At 40.2% G+C, this 21775-nt stretch overlaps 1 protein-coding gene across 5 annotated transcripts; it reads right to left on the reverse strand.

Annotated features, from left to right (window-relative positions):
• Positions 1-1174: 1174 nt before the first annotated feature.
• ppp6r3 (protein phosphatase 6, regulatory subunit 3) lies at positions 1175-20657 on the reverse strand. 5 transcript variants are annotated; one of them, XM_079743675.1, is made up of 25 exons: positions 20479-20657; positions 18095-18279; positions 17359-17589; positions 16975-17161; positions 16435-16572; positions 16102-16167; positions 15781-15893; positions 15123-15236; positions 14567-14693; positions 14017-14169; positions 13667-13825; positions 12786-12850; positions 12226-12341; positions 11923-12008; positions 11545-11631; positions 10908-10954; positions 9109-9163; positions 8505-8635; positions 7818-7933; positions 7144-7345; positions 6696-6793; positions 6228-6420; positions 3170-3277; positions 2880-2951; positions 1175-2582 (listed from the first exon to the last, which is right to left on the reverse strand). In XM_079743675.1, the coding sequence occupies exons 3-25, from the start codon at positions 17583-17585 to the stop codon at positions 2531-2533; spliced, it is 2712 nt and encodes a 903-aa protein (XP_079599801.1). In that variant the 5' UTR covers positions 17586-17589; positions 18095-18279; positions 20479-20657; the 3' UTR covers positions 1175-2530. The 5 variants fall into 5 exon arrangements, with proteins under 5 accessions (XP_079599801.1, XP_079599800.1, XP_079599799.1 ...); XM_079743674.1 differs by having other exon boundaries at positions 10908-10987; XM_079743673.1 differs by having other exon boundaries at positions 7144-7330; positions 10908-11005.
• Between the last annotated feature and the right edge of the window lie 1118 nt (positions 20658-21775).

Here is a 21775-nt window from a genome sequence, read left to right on the forward strand (position 1 = left end):
GACAAGAGAAAATGCCATTTTAGGGGGTGCTCGAGAGCTATTTGGTATTTTAAGTAATATTTTGGACCCACTTTTTCTACAACTATATTTACATTTTGTCTCAGGACAAGTATAATTTACACAACAAGTGCATGTTTTAGTATTTTGTGCATGAATTATTGGAAATTTCATGGGTGGGACAGAAAATGTCCTCCAATTCTGGAATGTCTTTTACCAAGTAAGATGGCTTTATAAATCGATGCAAATATATGCCTACACTCGACACATAGCCATGGGTTAAGTGCCTACTGTTATTATATTGGTATTCGTCATACATGTTATGGAACAAGAGCCTGCTTGTTATGTTTGGTCAAATAATGCCTCATATAAGCTGCTTCATTCATACAACACAGCTTCTTCCCATGGAGAGCCTACCATATCCGCCGCAGCCTGAACAAACTAATGTTTCATTGTCTACTAGTAGGTGTTTAATAGGCCTACCCTAGCTTGTCATGTCAAATATAAGTAGGCTGAATTAAAACAAGCTGCTACGTTAAATGGCGTAGCCTACGAGCTGATAATTGATGTAGATTTAGATTTAATAAGTGTTAACACATCTGTTAACACTTTTTACCAGTATGCTTATGAGGCCTATACAACCCGTTTAGTATAGGCTACATTCGCAGTGGTGTGGTTGTGACTGTCGGCATCATTCCATGCAATGTTTTTATGCATTTTTCGAAAAATAAATACTTTATAGAACAATTAAGAACAAAAATCCTATTGGAGAAAATGTGATTTTTGCTCAAATTATGAAATTAATAATGTAGATGAAAAGTAAACATAAATGGTAAAGACACTATATGGCCATGCTTCAAGATGCATGAAATCATGGCCAGGACGTCATAAAAAGTAAAGTACAAAAACCCTTCCTGGGTCTCAGGATGAACCACAGCAGCAGTAAATGCTGCCCTCCATCAGTGCTCACTTGTACAGCCTACCATTGCTCAATAGTTTAAAATCAGATTAAAGCACTGGATCCCAATTGTAAAAGAAAGGTTTACGCCCAACTCAAGCATATGCAATGGTGTTCACAAATGACTGCCCTTTAGATAAGGTGGTATTTACAGGAGATAAAACACTTTAGTGACGTTAAGGAACACATTTAATTTGAGAAAAAAAAAAAAGCACAACAGAAGTAAAAGAATGATTTATTTCACAAGATATTTATTTTAGTTACAAGTTGTGGCCTTGTATTTTTCTTTGAATCACTTGTCCCCATAAACTAGTCTTAAATCGTAGTACCCATACGAAGGCACAATCCCATAGATCAACTCCATGGAACTTGAATTTTTTTTTTACATTTAAAACTTAAGTGCGGACATTTCTTCTTCTATTAACACCTGCTGAATGTATCTAAGGGATGCCAACAGTAAAAAAAAAAATAAAGTATACGGAAAGGTCTGAATTCACATTTACCATAAATCGTCAAGCTTCTGGACCCTGCATCGTAAATCGACCAAGTGTAGAAGTCTACATGGAAACAGGAGCAATTTGGAATTGTAGAGTTTTCAGACACACGAGGGGGGGGGGGGGGCGTTTGGAGTGCTGTACAAGTCGGTGAGGGGGAGGGAGCAACATCAGCTACCGGGCCCACTCCCATTCTAAAGGCTGCAGTTCGACACTGGCCACGTTCCCCACACTCTGCTGTGAATGTGACATGCATAAACGATAACCTGTGGATGCCTCATTAGTATCGCAACATTACCATCATGTAACTTCCATAATAAAATAAGTTAAAAACTATACCAAAATGGCTGGTCAAGTATGACTTAATGCAATAGAATACAAGAAAAAAAAAAACATTTACAAATAATACCTGTGGCAAAATAAACCTTTAAGTAAATAGTTTTTTGTAAGTTTGTTTCAATTGTAATCTCAGGACTCTTTTGCTGACAGCAACTGGTTGGCTTCTGACCGTGGCAGCCTGTCAACATCTGTTCATCCGTCAGCTCATGCGGGGCTTGGGGACAGTACATGAGAATATTAAAAATCATCTAGATTTCCATTCCTTAGTTATTTAGCTTCCCATTACTGTATACCATTTCTTTTCTTTTTTTATAAAATATTTTATTCATACAATCATTTCTTTTACTATAGCAACATCATATTACTTTTTTGAGTGGCAAGAGATCAGTCGCACATCATCACCTCATCACAACAATAGTATATAAACAAATGAAAAGAAAAATCCTTTCGAGTTTGTCTTTTTTTCTTTTTCTCAGTTCATCATGTTATAACAGAGTGTGTGTGTGGTACGTGTAGTTGGTGTGTGTGGGTGGGGTGTGTGGTGTGTCTCTGTGTGTGTGGGTGGGCTGGTGTGTGTGGTGTATGTGTGTGTGCGTGTTTGTGTGGTGTGTGTGTGTCGCACTGGGCTGAGCCTATGGAAGTATTGCTGGTCCTGGTGATGTCTCTTGGTTTGTGTGATCTGGGAGCAGATGTCCGATTGGCCGGGAGGGCAGAAACATGGCTGCTCTCGGGACAGGCGTCCTCATGCTGGTCCCTTAACGTCTCCCTCCGTGGACACCGGGCTCACGTCCGGCCTTCACACCCACGTGGGCAGGAACAGGAACACACAATTTGTGATACATCACTTATGCACTAATTCTATATAGAGATAATATATCAACAATGATCAGTTTTTCATTATATACATATTATAAACTGTATATAATATATACAGTTTATAAGCCTTTTTATATACTAAAAAGGTAATGGATCGTGAACTTTTTTTTTTTCCCAAATATACTATGCTGCAAGAAAGTACTTTCATCTCAGTACATATATTTTTTTATACTTAATTCCCCAAGGAGATAATCGGTCCGTAGTCTTGGACTTACTTTGGCTCCTCTACAGCTGCCGTCTCTGAGGGGCCGTTGGGGACCTCAGCAGGGGCCCAACTCCTCTCCCCGCTGACGGATCAGACATGGCGGGAAAAACGAAGACAACGATCAAACAGGAGACAAACGTGGCAGGCGGCCATGACTGGAGAGTGAAACGAGCTGCCTTCAGAATGGGTGAACAGTAGCGCCCCCAAGTGACCATTCAATCAAACAACACGTGGCCCCTGTTGTGTTGGCCAGAAGCCACCCTGTTTAGCTGTTTATTGGGCAAGAGCATGGGGACCCACCTGCTTTTGGGACAGGGGGATGACGTGGTGTTGGGGCCCGTCCTCTCTGGATCACTCTCCGCCGCTACAGTGTACTTCTCCTCCGAACAAACGGCTTTCTCTTCATCACTGTAACGGGCGTCAGCAACATGTTAGTACGGTTGAATGGAGGTTACCGTGACCATGAACCCCTTCAGCACACACACAGATGCACACACACGTAGGACTTGTACAAAAAAGACCCAATGAACACGCAAACCGAGATGGTGAGTGAAGACGCATGCTGGATGGAATAGTGGATTTCATAAGTGTAAAACAAGAGGTGAACAATGGAGGTGTTGACAATGGAAGCTAGACCACGAAACAAGGAAGGTGCAGCGCAAACATCCAAATGTTCAGCAAATAAAAGAAACGTGGAGTTGTCTGGGGTTTGCCCTTTTTGAATAATTTTTTGATTGGTCCAACATTTCACAGTGCCAGCCATCCAGTCTTGCTTTTTATAACCAGCACTACTATAAACTGGTTAAAGCACCAAAATACCCTCACTAAACTCTCTTAAGTGTTTGTTTCACGTGCTAATCTCATGATTCATTGGCCCAATTTAAAAGAAACAAACCAATAAGAAACAACGCCTGCATTAACCGTGTTTCACCAGCGATGCTGCCGTCCCTGGGGGGGTGGTTTTAATGTTGGGTTATTTTGCAGAATTTGACCATTTCTCCATTTTAAGATGAGATCCAAAACCACCAGGTGGTCAGAGAGAAAATTGTAAGTCGTGAACTGAAGCCTTTAATAGTGAAATCAAGAAAAGCTATAGTGATGCCAGAACAAACACTTTGTTCATGTATAGGTATTCAGACCTTACTTGACATTTCTGTCATATTTTCCTCATCAGCCCTGGGTGTTTGATTAAATAAACAAGTGTTCACTCAATTGACTGTAATGATGAAGAGCATTCGCCATAATGGACAAAACATGCATCTGCACAAGATGAAACAGGAGCATTATCAAATGATATTCCCAATTTGAGCCAGATGAATCCAGTTCATATTACTTTAAATTAACATTGGAAATACTTTACAACTTTTTCAAAATCTGAACACTTTTCAGTATTCAAGGTCAACCAAAAACTTTATGGGTTAACAAAAGCTTAACCCATAAAAATGGGTTGAGGATTCATATTTTCCTGTAGTATACGCTTTAGAATAGGAATTCCCATTCATTGATTTTCAACCAATTAACTCTGATTATCTATATGATCCTGTAGGGGACCAATACGATTCTTACATCCCATGCGAGGTGAAAAAGACACACCTGGTAGAAAGACATGCATTATGGAGGGAAAGATGAGAGCAGAAAATCAAAACGAAGGGGAGGGGGGGAGAGGGTTGGATGAAGATGTTACAACAAGACACCACAGCTGCAGGTTGGGGTCAGAGTGGCTGTACATACCGATACGATTTCAACACCCTGAGGAAGAGCACACCCACAACGCACAGCAAGACAGAGAGAGAGGGATAGAAAGAAAAAGAGGAGAGGAAGCTCTGCTTGTAAATGTCAGTCAACAGTCAAGCATCCAGGTCTTACGACAGAAGTTGTTAATGGCTCACACATAACTTGGACACGGCATCGGCCACTTGGGGAGGGAGGGGGGGATGCGGAGGGTTATGGTTTTATAGAGTTATCTTTGTTGAATTGGAATTCAGGTTAAAGACACTCAATGGGAATGACAAAAACAGACAAGTCACATGAAGCTGATTCAAATGTGCAGCTCCCCAAACGTTGGCATCTTGATTTGGTATCCTTTGTTCTATGAATGTTGTGTGAGGAAAGTCTGTTTCCTACTTGGATTGGCAAGTTTAGTACTTATGAATTGAATTTCTTTATACACCTCTGCAAACAGCTGTACCTATATTTAGACCAAACTGAACAATGTCCAAATGGAGAAATCTAAGTGCAGGGACAGCCCCTCTTGGTGAAACACAGGTTTTGTATTTTCCGATCTATTGCTTGATTTAGTTGCAGTTGAAGTCACGTGCCACAGGTTCTACGGCAAATGACTTGGCATACCATTCTGTTGAGCCAGTCTCCCCCTTCACCACCAAATGCATCATACATCTACAGAAGGGCTGCCAGAGGTCCAGTTTCACGCCTCCATCACCTTTCAACTCTGCATCTGCTACCTCTCAGTGTCACAAATATGCATATTTTCTAAAATGCTCGTGTATGGAGTCAAAGCAAAATCCATCAACACGTTGACGACTATCTAGCTGCATTCCAACAGGACTGGAAATGATGGCACAGAAATATTTATGGTGATTAGGACCAATACCTCTTGTTGGATAGTCAGACTGCATTTTAACTGCAGGTTTAAATCACAATTTGCTGCTGAAATGTACTGAAGCCACTGCAAGTTCAATGTATTGCAGAAGAGTAATGAGAAAATATTCACTTTAGATCGTTTTACACCATGTTAAATAGCTTTTAGAATTGCATCTCACTTGCATAATGTTATCCATTTTCAAGTATAAAGGTTAATTAATGAACAAGACATAGAAGGAATGCAGCTTTATCCACAAGATGCAACTGTGATAAATTGGCAAAACACACTTAATCGGCATATTAACACTGAAAGGCTGGTCAAGTTTCTTTATGGGATACCCAGGAATCTGCCCTTACAGATCTGACAGATCAAGCCTTGGTTGATTTCTTTAAAACAATCTAATGTCTTTACTGCTAGAAAGATAAAAATACAGTATAGAAATTAATATTATTAATTGATGATTAAGAATATTAGATTATATATTAGATTAAGTATTAGATTAATGCATAATCATCCCACACCGTTAATAAATATCCAGAGAACAAAAAAAATCTATTTTGTGTATTGACCGATACACATTTTATAAAATTCTGGCCATGCATACTAGCTACCAAGACAACCCTTATTAACCTAGTTTAAATCGAAAAGCACAGATTTACGTTATCTGGAATTTTAAAGCATGACTCACACACATGTGTGACTGCCATTCTGACACCTTGACATGCCAATTGGTGCCCATGAGGCCACTGCTCTAACCTCTTGAAGACTGCCGTCTCAGTCTTTGCATCCACCGTGAGGCTGAGCGTTTCCTTCATGGAGCCGTTGATCACCGTCTCGGTCACGCTGCGCTGCTCGCTAGCCGCCTCCTCCTCTGCCTCGGTGCTGCTGAGCCTCTGGGCGGGGGAGGACAGCGGGCTCTGGTCCGCCGCGGACCACCCGTCACACTCTGCTGGGAGAAGAAGACCCTCAGGTTCACATGGTCACAACTGATGATCCACATGTAGGAATGGCAGAGAAGAGGTTTCAATCACCCTTCAAACGTTTGTATAACTCAAGATTCAAAAAGTAATGTTACAGCAAGGACATTGACCTTTCTGGTAAAACAGGTGATAGCGTTTACTATTAAATGTATGTCAATGCCTTGAAGTGATGAATTGGCATTGAAATTAGGCATGTTTGCTGCTGGCCCTGTGATTTGAAGGGAGTGTTCGGATGATGGTTCACCTTCGGGTTGCATGGGTGCGTTGACTCCCAGCGGGTCCATTGTCTCCACGCTGGTTTCCATGGCTACAGGAGAGTTGCATCTCAGAGGGTCTTTAGGACTTTGAATAGAAAAACATACCAATTAGTTACATAATTGAGTTACTAATTACGAGAAGCTGTGACAGTGTTGATTACTATGGCTGCTTACGCTTGTTCTTTTGATTAATCCTTCAACAATGTTAATGTTTAAAGTATAAAAAAGTAAATATAAAAGTGGAAAACTGGCATTACTTATTGAACTAGATAATGCAACTCCAAATTAAATCAAGCTAATCAATAAGTGGAGCATAAGGTAATTCAAGTTGTGCCCGCAGAAATTCAGTTTCTCGACTGAATTGATGTGATTGATAACATTGACAGCCCTAATTATTACAGTGATTATGAAATAGAGTGGTAATCAGTTGCCCACCTGAGATGGGGGAAGTTGGAGAAGTCGGCCCAGCTCGTCTCAGAGTTGGAGGGGGTAGGGGGGCTGCTCCAGGCTGCACCGGGGACCACTGGTACGGGGGAGGAGAGGGCGGGTGTGGGGGTGCTGTTGGGGCTCGGGGCGGGTGCAGCGGGGTTGCCAGTGTCCATGGGGATGTCTTCAAAGTTGGCTGTCCACACAGGTCCTGAAAAACGTAGACTCAACTCTTGGAATCGATACACACAAACTACCAAATACATTAAATAAATTGCAATGCTGGTCCAGTGCCACGTTCTCAATTGGTCAGAGTCGGAAAGACAACGTAAATGGTCCACCTTTTTCGCAGGAACGGACTTAAGGTGGCAGCATTGTTCAAAACAGAAACTGGTGTTGGCCCAAAATGGTTACATTTTTTGGCCAGAAAATAAAGGAAATTAGCTATGCTATGATTCATGCTACATTTTTGTTTAAGTGACACATAAAACATTTATATATTATATTATTTAGACCTACTATATGCAGCATTGCTAACAATAAAGAAAACTAAGTCGCATCAATTAGGATTCTTTCATTAATTTGTTATGTGGCAAGACAAACCAATTAACAATAGATGACGTACAATACTCCACCCGAATATATATAGGTTATGTTATGAGTAAGCAATGAGTATCATGTACCTGTATCCACATCCATTCTGTCGTCAGTACTGAGGCCGGGGACTTCAAAAGGATCCCTCTTAACATCTTCCTCCTCAGAGTCTGTGCTCTCTTCACTGTCTGTGCTGCCAGAACTCCTGTTTAACACACATTCAAAAGGGGTGTCAGAGGGCCAGCCCCTTTCACTTAATTCTTCAGGGTTCACTAAACTTAAAAGGGCTGATTACATTGTACATCATATCCGTTGTTTTCATACTTCAGATGACATTGGTGAATTGAGCGGACACAATATGTGGATCATACATTTACTTTGGCAGTGAATAAAACATTTTAAAAGCTGATTTCCTTAACTTATGCTTCAGACCATTCATCCTAAAATCTGCATGTTTAACGTGATCAGCATTAAATAATTTATATTTAATTTAAAATGTTTCCCCCTTTAGCAACCTGCAGGTTAGTCTTCACAACCGACGATGCGCTTCCATTATTGGCACATGATTTGTATCATTTTAAACATGAACTCAACGGTATTCATCGACCTCTGGGCAACAGTACCTATGTGTTGATATCCCCAAACCCAACCTAGCACCCGATGCCGTGTTGAGAGATCATTGTGTGTCAACACATAAGGGCTTTGGCTAGTAATTTGCAGAGTTCATTAATAAATTCCATGAGCAGCCATTAAGAGTAAATAAGATGTGTGCAAACCTGGGGCGTCTCTGTGCCTCTGGAGCGAAAGAGACATCTTTTTCATCCCAGATGTCTTCTTCGTCAGACCCAGCCTCTTCAAACTGCTGGATCTTCTCCTTGCAGCGTGCCTCAAACAATGCTATGTTGGCCTAGGAACAACAAACAAGTGGTCACACCGTTAAAGATCACACCAAACACAGACAGTTTGTGAAATTAATTTTCCTCCGGTTCCTATCTTGAGTATGGCTCGACAACGGGCCAGTAGAAAGAATTCGATAATGGTCGCTTTGTAATAACATTTCTGCAGTCTAACAACATCTATAGCAAGGGTTGATTGGTGGGAAACCCTATCACATAGCCAAACTGGTAGCTTACTCCGAGTCAAGGCCATAGTCCATAATCCCAGACAAGAAAAAAAGTCTTATAATACAACTATTTTACCTTGATGTATAATTATTCATTTATAAATAAGATGCTTTCCCCCCTCCATAAGAGTTGGAAAGGCAAATTACCTTAATTATAGAGCAAAGCAGTGAAAATTGAACATAAACACATTTTTTTATATTCAGTCAATGCCATTTACTTTCCCCTACAGGTAATGATCCGTAATATCGATACTTACACTTTCATTTGTATTCAGTGAAAAACTGATGTCTGATATTCTATCAAAGGGAATACTGCAATGTTAAAGAGAACAGAGTTTAGTTTAGTTAGAAACGTTAGGCATAAACACACATGACAACATTCCAACTCCAGTATTGACTGTCCACTATTTGAGGAACCTCCGGGCTACATTTATCTTAACTCTAAAGTGCAACAAAAATTCAGAAAAATATCTTTTTTACATGTCTGCAACTACTATAAATTATAATGTACCCTGTTGTAAGACATTACATTTGCCATACTAAGCAATCTTTTTGTAACCTACACAGCATGGAAACCATTACGGCATTTGTAAGGGTGTCTATCCCATAAAAAAAAAAAAAAAAATGGGGAATTCAAACAAATCCAGCTCCTCTCTGTTATGAGTGGCAAGTATTCACACACAGACAGTCTTCACTCAAGAGACAAACTGCACTAAAAAGGTGAAAATTAATACTTTATATAAAATAGGTGCAAATCAAATGGTTATTTGGGTAATAGCAAATTAGTTAAGCGGATTAGCGTCCTCTTAAAAAAAGCAGCAACTTGCACACCGTTAATCTGGATCATCCCTTCTCATGAGATGTTGTGATTGACAGCTAATAATAGTCAGTTCAGTTAATGGCCAGATTAAAAGATGGAAATGGTTTGTGCAATGAGGGTTGAGTTATCAGGGTGTGTGTGGCCATGGTCAGCAAGGTCATTCACATATAAGGAGGTTGGATTTGCTGGAATAGGGGATAGGGAAGAACAAGCCCCTTGCCCGCACCCCCCACACACCCTTTAAATTATGTGAGCCACCAATCACCAGCATCCCGTCATTGTGCATTCATGACAACTTTCCAATGAGACAAATGTGTCTTATCTTGGTCAATTTTAAAACGCTGAAGTTAAATTACATGGTCAACCCAGACAGTACTGACAAAGCTAAACTTCAAATCTCTTCATCAGTTCAGAGAACTGTGACACAGCTCTGAATATAAAACGTTTTACAAGTCAAAGATTGTCATGAAAGCTGCTATACTTCAGGTCTAAAGACAGTAAAGAAACGGGCTCAAAGAGACTTCACCTAATTCAACATAAGGAATCCCAGATACATTTATAGACAGTTACTAGTCTCTCAATAGCACCCACAACAAAGACCGCAGACTTTACCCATAACCATTAGCTAGGTTTTGAAATAAAGAAAAGGGACGGCATACTCGATCAATAACACATGAACTGTGATTTACCTGGATATTTTAATCTTCCAGGATTTGTTTGTGTGACCAGAGACTATGCCACATTTTAAAGTAATATTACAGATCTATCAAGATTATTTTTCAGGTCACAAAGGTATTTGAAGTTAAGCGATTGACGTAAAGAGCGATACTCCTCAAACTATCTACAGGACTTGTACATCAGAATGCAATGATTTTTTGTTGGACTGTGCAATTCTAAATCACCCATGCTCATGTAAACTTTGTTTTACCACTTCTCAAATGGGAAACGGCTGTGCAAGTTCAAAACGTAATGAGAAATCCTTTCCAGTAATAATAATAATAAAAAACTACTAACTTAATATCTAACATTCCTATGCTGCTGTGCTTCCAACAGTGACGTCACGATGTACAAGCCCTATATACACACACACAATCAAAATCTGGAACCAATAACCACTGTGAAGACCCAATTTGAGTGGGGAACCCTTTCCCAATGTGTTCTGACAAGTGTACCATCCCTTTTCTTGTGACAGCAACGATCAGAGGCACAGTCTAGCCATGCAGGATAAGTACTCACTCCACAACATCGTCCTGGTCAGCAAACTCTTCGTCATTGAAGCCGAACTGCTCAATAAAATTGGACGTCATTTGTTGCATCTGATAATCAGAAAAGGCCTGGCAAAGCCCAGGACCAACGGTAATGATATAGTCTTAGCACTACACAAAGCTGAAACTGAATATGTAATGCAGGAAATAACAAAGGTATGCTTGAATATATTAAATACAGAGATCTAGTTCCATAGGGTTAGAATAGCTCAACATAACAGGCATGCAATAGTAAGGTGCCAAAATGCTCCATTTTAGTTGCTCAGATTTAATCGTAATCTTTAGTACATATCACAGGTTAAGTGTGAATACATGGAATCAATTTGAGCTTTTAAAATGGACACATTGGCCTTCATGCTTGAACAAAACCAGCTACACTGCAAGTTTAGATTAACAATATAAAATGTAGGAGCACATTTGCTGGTATAATAGGTGGTAGCTGCATGATAAAAGGCATACACAAAAATATATATTAGGAAGTCCATGAAAGGATTGCTGTATGCATGTATGTATGTCTGCATGCATGTATGCATATACATACACACACACGCACACACACATATATAGATATATATATTGGTGTGCACGCTTGCATATGTGCATCTTACTTGTTGTAGAGAAGAGTCCTGGTGAAAGCTAGTGTCTTTAAAGTCCACCTCATCATCACTGGACGAGTGGATGTGGTGCATGTTCACCTGCATAACAAATAATAGCTTTAGTCACTACTTTCTCAGGTACATACATTCTACCCTAGTGTTCATTGTCAGGGAAAAGAGTACTCAATAAGCATATATTTTCCATAGTCGCCTTAACTGAACCTCAAAAACAAAAAGAGGATCAGAATGCGAAAGTGAATACATTACAACTTCCAAGTAATTTGGAAGCACAGGCCATACATTTTTTTAATCAATGTGTACATGTTCAATTTGCATTCAACTCTTCCATGTGGCATACATCAGTTCACAGGCCAAAACTGCACATCTTACCAGGTCAACAGTGTTCCTCTTGTTTGTGTCTGACAGCTGGCCAGAGATGAAGGACTCCCATCTATCTCTGTCTTCCTCTGGGAGCTCTGCGGGGAAACACACGCAGCATGCACAACACAGAGGTTGAGTCGTGATAAGTCGGAAACCCGGCGAAAACAGGTTCTTGTTTAGAACCTGGTTTCAGTATCTTCGTCAAGGTTATCTGGTATCAGTGACGCATCTCTAGCCGAACAATGAATTGGATGTTTGTTGGGAGAAAAGCTGAATAAAGATAAATAAGTGGAGAGGAAAGAAGGTCCATACCAGAGATAATATGTTGAATCTGCGGTCCGTTTGGGCCCTTGTCACAGTTATGAACTATAGAGTTAGATATTCTGGTCAGGTGACCCATGTAGCCTCGCCGCCGGCCCCCTTCCGCTCTGCAATAGAAGACAGAGAGACACACGTAAGTGAAGATAAGTTTCTAGCATTATGTTTGACAATTATTAAAATTATCACAAAGAACTAAATGTACATTCAGTTCTTAAGTGGAACCAAATACATCAACAGGCCAGCCAGTGACAGGCAGTGTTGAGGCCAGCTGTGTTCCTCCATTTGGGGTTGCCATATTGATTCTCTCCAATTTAAAAAAAATGACAACCCTGATTTAGAGTCAGAGAAGGAGATAATTACTTTAATTAAATTCAGAACATAAAAATAAAGTATATACACACTTACTTTGTGATCAAAGATGCCATTTGAGGAAACTCATAGCCAGGTTTCTTGGCAATTTACCCTTTCAATGATTGCTAATGCGAATTACTAAATATAGAAATAAATTATTTGAAAATCCATTCACCATTATCACAGACATATATACTCACTGTTCCTTTTCGTTGGAGGTCCATGCATCCAGAATTCTCTGTATAAACCGGCATTTTTCAAACAGCTGTTCGAGAGAAAACAAAGTTGAGTCAAGAGAAAAGTTATTGGATGGAAATTCTAGTGTGGATCTCCCCAATGGTCACAACTGGTTCCTATTATCAGATTTCATTCAAACAAAATAAAACTTTGATAAACAAATGTACACATTGACAGTAGTATACCAACTTTTAGATAACATTTTTGTATTATAATATTGGGAAACCACGTGTACATGGTTGACTGGTCGTTATTTAAAGTTTGCAAAGGCTTGTAAGGTTGTCAACTATTAATAGTTGTAGGTGCCATAATCTCCCAAAAATAGGTCTTCTCTTAAATATGTATCATCATCATCAACATATATGATCAGCCACTAAGAAAACAGGAAATGTGAGGAGAAATCCTTGCAATTCTAAATATGATATTTACCCCTCAAGGGTAGCCTGGCTATTACCAGACCAAGCCAATCGTAGATTGCACGTTGGTCTGGGGAAGCTGCCGTCATTCTCTTCAGCATAAGAGGTGTGATCAATGGGCCTAGTTCAACTGACTCAGTACGCGATTGGCTTCTTGCCGTCACTTCCCTGTCGTCATTGTGTTAAACCAGCCAATAGCGTACCAAGGGGAAAAGACAGCTTGGTGATTTTCTCCCGCAAAAACGTATCGGAAACAGAAAGAAATGTATTGCTTTTCTCCAGACCCTTTTGCATGGCGAACTCAATTCACCGGAAGTATGGGCGGGGCAACCCAGGCTACCTCAAGGGGGCATTTAGACTCCTTGAGGGGCATAAACTATTATGAGATTGAAATACAGATTTGGCACAGCTACAAGTCAGAGACGTACATGTTTGATGAGGATGCTTTCCCTGGCATAGTCCTGTTCTGCATCCGTCTGTCCATTTGGGCTGAGGGTGGGGGCAGGGGGCATGGCCAGGATCATGGCTGTACAGATCTCCACCTGGATATGGAGGAAGTTGTTCCAGATGTACTTGAAATACATGTCCTGGAAAGAAAAACAAACAGTATTAGAAATGTATCCATTTTCATTACTACGACATACGACATAACAGTTACTGTTACAGATATTTATGTTGGGGGCCGACATATCTTGTCAACCTACCCATCTACCTGATCTGGGGCAAATAAAGCACCGTCAGTGTGTCTAATGTGGGTTCCACTAACATGGATACTTACTAATATGACCCCCAACGTGTTGAGATTGATGAGTTCTGTGTTGATGGTGTGCGTGTTGCTCTGCAGAAGGCTGGCCACCAATCGGACCACATTCAGCCTTGTGTTGCCGACTGGGGGGTCCAACACCCCCCACGTTGTCTTCATCAGGTTTTTCTGTTGGGGTTCAAAGAAAATGTAAATGTAAGTTAGTACAGTGCTGTTAAGGTATTTATTCTATAAAATTAGGATTCTTAACTCAGCATCACACATCAGTTACAAGTCATTTCATATAATATAAAAACATCCAGTGCAAAACTAACAACCAAATCAACGATGGAAAGTAACACCATGTGTGAACTTTTTATTATTATTTGTACATTTATTACTATTCCATTTTGGATATATGCCAAAGGGAATTCCTGGCCATGGAGTGTGAATGGCTGCTAACCAAATGTACATGACAAATCCTTTGGAAGTCCAGCTGTGCAGCATATGCTTGGCTCTAAATCTATTCAGTATCCCTAGCAAAGTCACATCTGTTTGCCAAGCATTGAATAGTGATCTTGGGTACCTTGGGAGGTTCAAGTAAAAGCTGGTGAAAGTCCTTGAGTCTGGGCCTGACAGCTTCCAGGATGCTGTGGTTGACTGAGAACAGAGGGTGTGACATTCCTGGAGGACAATCCATGTGACCCTCAAACCTGCAACATAGAAAACAAACATCATTTATCATATTAGACTAAAAACCTACTACATAGAAACCCATCCTCCTAAATCACATTGTACACTACAAATCTAGAGCTGTCAATCTTCCACTATAACCGCATTCCTTATTATTTTTAATACCAACCCTTTTACAGGTGGACCATTTATGTTTTTTTTTTTCATGCAGGCTGTCAGACTGTTGCCCTGCAGCCTGATCTATACACAGAGTGAATTATATTTATTTTGCTTAGGCGGCCGCCTTAGCTGTTAAGTGCTGTGTGAAACCCTGGTAGAATATTTTTTACTATTCTTATTATAATCGACTCTCGAAATTCGTTCGAACAGCCCTGATAGAAACCCAGCCTCCTTCATCATATCATAGACTACAAACCTAGACAATCATCATCCTTATTATTCAGACTTACGCTGGCCTCCTCGTCTCAAACAGCGTGAGGAGGATCTGAATAACGCTGACGATAGCGGATTCATTCTTCTCCTTGTCAAAGATGTTGGCCAACAGTTGCTCCACCGTGTCCTGCCTGATGAGAAGAAATGCAAACAAAAGGTTAAAAAAAACAACTTACAATGGAGCTGGAAGAAATGACTTGATAATAGGAGGACCACAGACAAACAATAACGCAGGGTTTAAACAACCAAACTGAAGGTAATACATTTCTCCCCATCACAGCTATTTGGCAATGCATGTTAATTAAGCATTGCACGCAAACAAATTAACCTAGTTATTGCTTCTGTCCACCATGAGGGCAAACACTAAACTTTTACTAGTCTGTACTAGTTGTCGCAAAGACTCTTCCATTCACTTCCACTACAATCCCGGCAACAATAATGTGTAATAAATGTGTGGATTCAAAAATGCAGGCTGGTGCAATTACATGACTCCCAGTGTAGACTATACACAACCAGGATCATAAAAAGCTGCCTCGTTAAGACACTGCACATTGTTGTGGGGGCGCAGATATCCAGAATAGCAGATGGAAGTTACTTTATTTCACACAAATTATATTTCTATAAAAAAAACACATGCAAAAAAAAACAGTTATTTTTATATAACCAAGAGCGTACTTCTCCAGTGTGGCCAGCAGGGGGTCTGGATCAGAGCTTCCCTGAACCTGGAACATCTGATCTCTGCTCAGTCTGATGATCTCACAGAGAGACTGGGAGGCGTTGGAATGTCTCTATAAAAGCCAGGATAGGCCGTATGAAATACATACATAAGGTAAATATATAACAATATGAACGTACCAATTCAGACATAGTTCAATGCAGGATATACTAAACTATACAATGTTTTACCTGCTGCTTCCATTTATTTAATAATATTGCCATGTGATCAAAACTTTGCCGCAAGGTCATACAATTGTTTTAAATAATGAAATGACTCACGTCCTCGTCCTGACTAGATTGTACCATGTCCACCAGCCTCTGGATTACCTTCTCTTCATTCAGCCACTACAGTGGCAGACAAACAAAAGAGGATGGCGTAAAAATGAGTGTTGGATGGGCCAATAAATACGTAAATAACAAAACACTGAAAGAAAATAATGACATTGCAAACTCAATCAGCCATGGCATTTGAAATACTAGCGCCACATTTTGAATCAAATCATTGTGGTATTCAGTGTCAGAAAGTATGATGAGATGAACTACACTTGCGACTGTGCACTGGCAAAACATACTAGGTACAAACAAGGCCTATATAATAAAGCGTCTACGCACATTTAGCACGTCCTGTCTCAGCTGCTGTGGTTCGATGCAGGTCAGCATCCTGAGCAGCAGGTCCATGATCGCCGACGTCCCGATGTGTTTGATAACCAGGTCGACAAAGTCCTCCCGCTTCCGCAGAAACTCTACAATCTGAAAAACAACGCATGCACACAAACACACATGAATTGAACAACAATAAGGTTATTCCCCGTTTGTCTACAATATATATATATGGTATCCTTGCATCCAAATACACTCTGTGATTTATAACTTATAAAAGTGTTATTTTTAGAGAGAATTGCCCCACAATATGACTACAAATTTGATTACATTTTATTTAGTATGCAACTGTGGCATAATCGCAATATTGCACTTGAGGGTGTGCTTCACCGTCATTATTGCGGCGAGTTCTGTAAGCATCACTGAAGTGCACATCCTCTTGTGTAGTATTGCTTAAATCAGTCTCATGAACCAGGGCCGTGTGGTGGCCAAGTAAACATGCACACAATCACCGTGATAGCCACAAGCTAGGGCCGCTAACTGGGTTTGTACCTGTTCTGGCTTTCGCCCAATGAGAATGGAGAGGACTTTGGAGAAGAAGCTGGCCAGGAGGGGATTCAGTGGTGGCTCGTTTTGGAGAAAGCCGTAGAGTTTCATCAGTAGGTTGTCATCTTCTCCCAGTCGGTCATTGATCTGACCTACGTCTGATGTCAGCAGCTCACACGATATGTTGGGGTACCTAGAGAATTAACTCAAAAGTTTCAATGCTTGTTTCAAGTTTCAATGCTAGTTTGATGCACACTCAAATAAAACATGCTTACATATCTGCCTGAAATGATTAGCAAATGTTTTTTTTATCAATGAAATACTAGTTAAATGAATCAAGCCACACAAAATAACTAAAATATGGAATACAATGCCTGAATGCAGCCTTACTTGTATTTGACCTTCTCCTCTACATCAGCATTGGGTTCCTGTGTGATGAAGGTGACCAGGTCGTCCATGCACTGAGGCCTCAGCAGGAAGTCCACGAGCTTGTGGTTCTGAGCCTTGCACTCCTGGAGGACGTCTTCCTCGTCCATCACTTCAGTCAACGTCACATCTTCCTTCTCCAACAGCGTGTCGATGTGAGACGTGGTGTGGAGGTCAAACTTCCAAAACATGACTCTAAATGCAGGAAGTCGCCACACCATACAATTCCAAGTTACAACACCATACAATTCAAGGAGGACTTGAGTACAATCAGAATAGGCATCCTATCCCGAGGTGGTGAAGTGTGATTGCATCATCTTTTTCATGAATTATCTTTATACAACATCATTTAAATGTTATCCTAAACCTATAGTAGTATAATAGTGGTCACAGTGCGACAGATCTGGAGTTCACACTTGAATGGAGGTAGATAGTTATTCATGTGGTTATGGTAACTCAATTCAGTATTCATTAAAAGCAAACCAGACATGTTTGGAAATTTTATAAATGTTTTTCATGTCCAAATCCTTGTTCGTGAAATGATACCTTCTTTTTATATGAAAGCATTTTTGTGTTCGTTTTTTTGGTATAAACTGTGGTTATTGGATTTCACCCTTTAGATGGCAGAAGAAATAACTGAATAAAATCAGAGATCGAAGGTTTTTGTATTCCTGGTAACAATTAGCTTTTCCATGCCCACCTGCTTGTGTGTGGAGTCCAGAGACTGGAACTGGGGTTAAAATGAGGAGGTGTGTTCTACACTTTGGGAGTTGTGGCCCATTACAGGCTGGCTTGCTGGGCAGAAGGTGGCGACAGACAGACACAGCAGCACACATACAGCAGCAGTGGCACCCAGCAGCTCCTCAAAACATCAACAGCAAACACCTGAGAGAACAGCACACAAACAGAAAGAGTATAAACCCCAGGAAGATTCTTTTTGTGTCTCGGTGGCCACGGTGGAAACGCAGAAAACAGCAACTTTGCCAGATCCAGACAAGATATAGCAAACTATAAGTGCCCTGAATGACATACTATTCTGCCCCCCCGCCCTCATGAGATCTAAACATAGATTACCTATTTTGGAAATAAAACGGGTTAACTTTACCCATTTGCATGCATGTTAAGACCCTTGCATTGTGCCATCTTGAGATACTGACCAAATTTAACAGGTAATCCTCATATGCTATCTGCATGCATTATCACGTTGCGTACATACATTGACTTCAATCTGGATTGAAGTAGACAAACAAGACTCATCAGAAGTGAATCACAATTATAGCCGGCAATACCCTTGTTCAAACCTAAACATTAGGATATAGTGCCGTGCTGCTTTCATTGGGTCTCTACATAAAAGCAAATTACATGGAATAGAACCGGAAGCCTTTATTGTCATTGTGCAGAATACAACTAAATCAAGAGCGCTATTTCTGAACAGTGCAAAAAGACAAAGGGAAATGGAAGACACAAGGAAACACCACAATGGGAGAACTGTTACAAAATGTTTAAAAACTAGTGGATAGAACTCTTATATCCCTGGTAGCCTATGGAAAATGGTACCATCCCATTCCAATACCATCCCAATCTGTACCATCCCATTTTAATGTCATGTTGACTCACAGCCATTACTTTAGACTCCATCTGTCAAGTTTAACCTTGGTAGTTTGCACAGCATATGCTTCACCTCCAGAAGGTTTCATCTACTAATTACTTTAGCAATAGTAATAATTTAGCTTGAATTCATCATTATATTATTTTATTCCTCTACTCTTACAAAACATGATAAAATGCATTTCCGATATCTGTCTTGATTGATTGCATCCCTAAAGTCTAAAGGCTTTTGGCTCTGAATAAAAAGTAAATCAGACAGCCAGAGATGTTAAGACCAAAGATAATGCCCTTTCTCCCCAGCTATTGTTTAACATGGTTTCTATTGAGTCTTTAACGCACGCCTATCAATCTATTTTAAGAATGATTCTCCACACCTTTTCAAAACAATGGCAGAGAATCGCACTCGGAAAGGTATATTCAGCTCATGTCCATTTGTGTCTCGGTCGAAGCCCATATATTGAGTGGGAAATCAGAAGTTCCTATTAACACTGCCGACCAATTTAACTTTTTATTTCTTAGCCGGATGATATATTTGGATTGTCTGCCAACACCAACAGATTAAATAGTTAGGTTAACTACAATCACTGCGCTTGATGGTAGTTAAATTCATTGAAGCATAATCCTAACCTCACTAATAACCACGGGTTATGCTTGTCGGTCTGCTTGTTTTGTGCTAATAACATGTTAATATCTTCAATCTACCGTCAGATCTTTATATATTCTACTATCATACATGTTATTCTGTAAGGTTTTATACGTCTAACGTTATTGCTCCTGATGTGAGGACATCGTTGCGTCCCAGATGGTGTGAAGACACGTTCCACCTGCGGCACTAGTGCGTCCAATGTTTACACTCTCTATGGTAAAGCCATTCTACATTAGAGCTACTCTAAGCTCATTGCCAGAATGAAGACCATAGCCGGGTGCTCCTGAAACATAATTCACTAAGGTTGGCCACAGATCTAACATTTTAACTTCAGTCTCCAATTAGCATTGGGAACGTTGGCCAGAGTCATAATATGCGAACGGACTATGAAAATTAGTCAAACCAACGAACACAGTTAATTACTGTTCAGCACAATAACGTTAGAGTTGCAGGAATCACGTGAAGCGGGCTGCGATATAATGCTAGCGATGGTGTTTGCGTTGACAGCTAGCTCCTGCTAGCTAACACAACTAACATATAGTACAGGGAACGGTTCAAGGAAATAAACGGTGGACCACAGAAACAAAGCCTTTTCATTAGTCTGACTACAATATGTCAAACGGGGTTGGTCATATTCGCTCCTAAAGATCTAACTTGCTACAATATTCACAATGTATGTTGTCAAAGTAACCTTTATACTGCAAAAAAGCAAGATGGCCAAGTATGCTCCTTGCTAGACAGTTAGCCGTAGCCGGCTATGGAAGACTGTTAGCTAGTCGCCAGTTCTTGTCTTTTCAACGAGAAGTGCATCAACTGGCCAGGGTACCTACCGATAAACAACAGCATACAACACGTATCCGGCATGTAGCTTATTCAACCATTAGCCCGACGCCACCACTAAAGAAACATTGACACAACGCGCGACTACGTTTATAAAAATATATTGTTTAAAACTGATTCTGACGGGCGCGAAAACGTAGATTATCTGAGGGTACTTTTCAAGATGGCGGTGTCGTCAACTTCAGCGACCCCTTCCCCCAACTACAACTTACCTATCAGCCGAATACAGTAGCGCTCTTCGTATTGGTCGAGCACCTGCCACTCAGAGAATACAGTGCCATTTTATTGGCTAAACAGTGTGCCAGTTCACGATAGGATAACTGAATTCATGTTTTACAAATCATAGCATTTAGTTAATATGAACATTAAACGTTCACGATAACGTTCACGAAAAAGTGTAACAATATTGCGTTAATGTACTAATTTCACAATATTTAATTTTGTTTAGAATTAACTATAACCAAAACCATTGACTCCACCCATACATTTTCACGGACCTCTAAATCCAACGCACCAATAGATCACATGTTAACCAGTCCTCTATTAGAGACAGCCACTGATGCGACAATGAACATTTGAACATTAGACCTTAAATGCATGTATTTTCAAAACATATGCATTTAAGGCTTATTAATAATGTAACTACATGTTACTCAAATAAATAGATCAAAGCTCTATTTAATTTATATTGCTTTAGATTGGGATTGCGATTTTACAACAGCGACGTCTACAAAACAAATCTGTGCTGTATGGAATGTGTAATTTAAGTCAGATACTTGTGGTCAATGGTCAATGATGACTGGAAAAAAGGGACCAGGAATATTGACATGTTGGCTTCAATATTGAGATATGGCCTTCAAATAAATGCAATCAGAGTAGGAGGGTTGGGATACTTGACAGGAGTGTGTGTGTGTGTGTGTGTGTGTGTGTGTGTGTGTGTGTGTGTGCGCCTGCCTGCCAGCCTGCCTGCATGCCTGTCTGTCTGTCTGGCTGTGTGTGCGCGCATGTGAGGTTGTGTGCATGTTTGTGTTTGTGGTAGAACTACAACCATCGATCTATAGCCAAAATACAATATCCTGTTATTTCATGAAATTATTAGGGTTATAATTATTATCAATAATATAAATTCACAAATAAAGAAAACAGAATTATGTCATCAAGTGAGATACACTTTTATTAGGATTACAAATGTTTAAACTAAGACCCCTTGATTTGGGCAGGTTTATTGATATAGACAGTTCCCTGTATAGATTTGTATGGGATCTAATGATATGTCGTTAGGCTACG

This window comes from Pollachius pollachius (assembly GCF_949987615.1).
Source record: "Pollachius pollachius genome assembly, chromosome: 9".
NCBI lineage: Eukaryota > Metazoa > Chordata > Actinopteri > Gadiformes > Gadidae > Pollachius > Pollachius pollachius.

Bases quoted from the DNA above. Each gene is read 5' to 3' on its own strand.
- ppp6r3 (XM_079743671.1), bottom strand. From the start codon at position 17,585: ATGTTTTGGAAGTTTGACCTCCACACCACGTCTCACATCGACACGCTG. The intron at 15,894-16,101 runs GTGAGTCATTTC...TGGCTTTTATAG, and splicing joins AATCTAGTCAGGACGAGGAC to AGACATTCCAACGCCTCCCA. The intron at 6,421-6,695 runs GTGAACCATCAT...TTCTTCTCCCAG, and splicing joins CGCACCCATGCAACCCGAAG to CAGAGTGTGACGGGTGGTCC.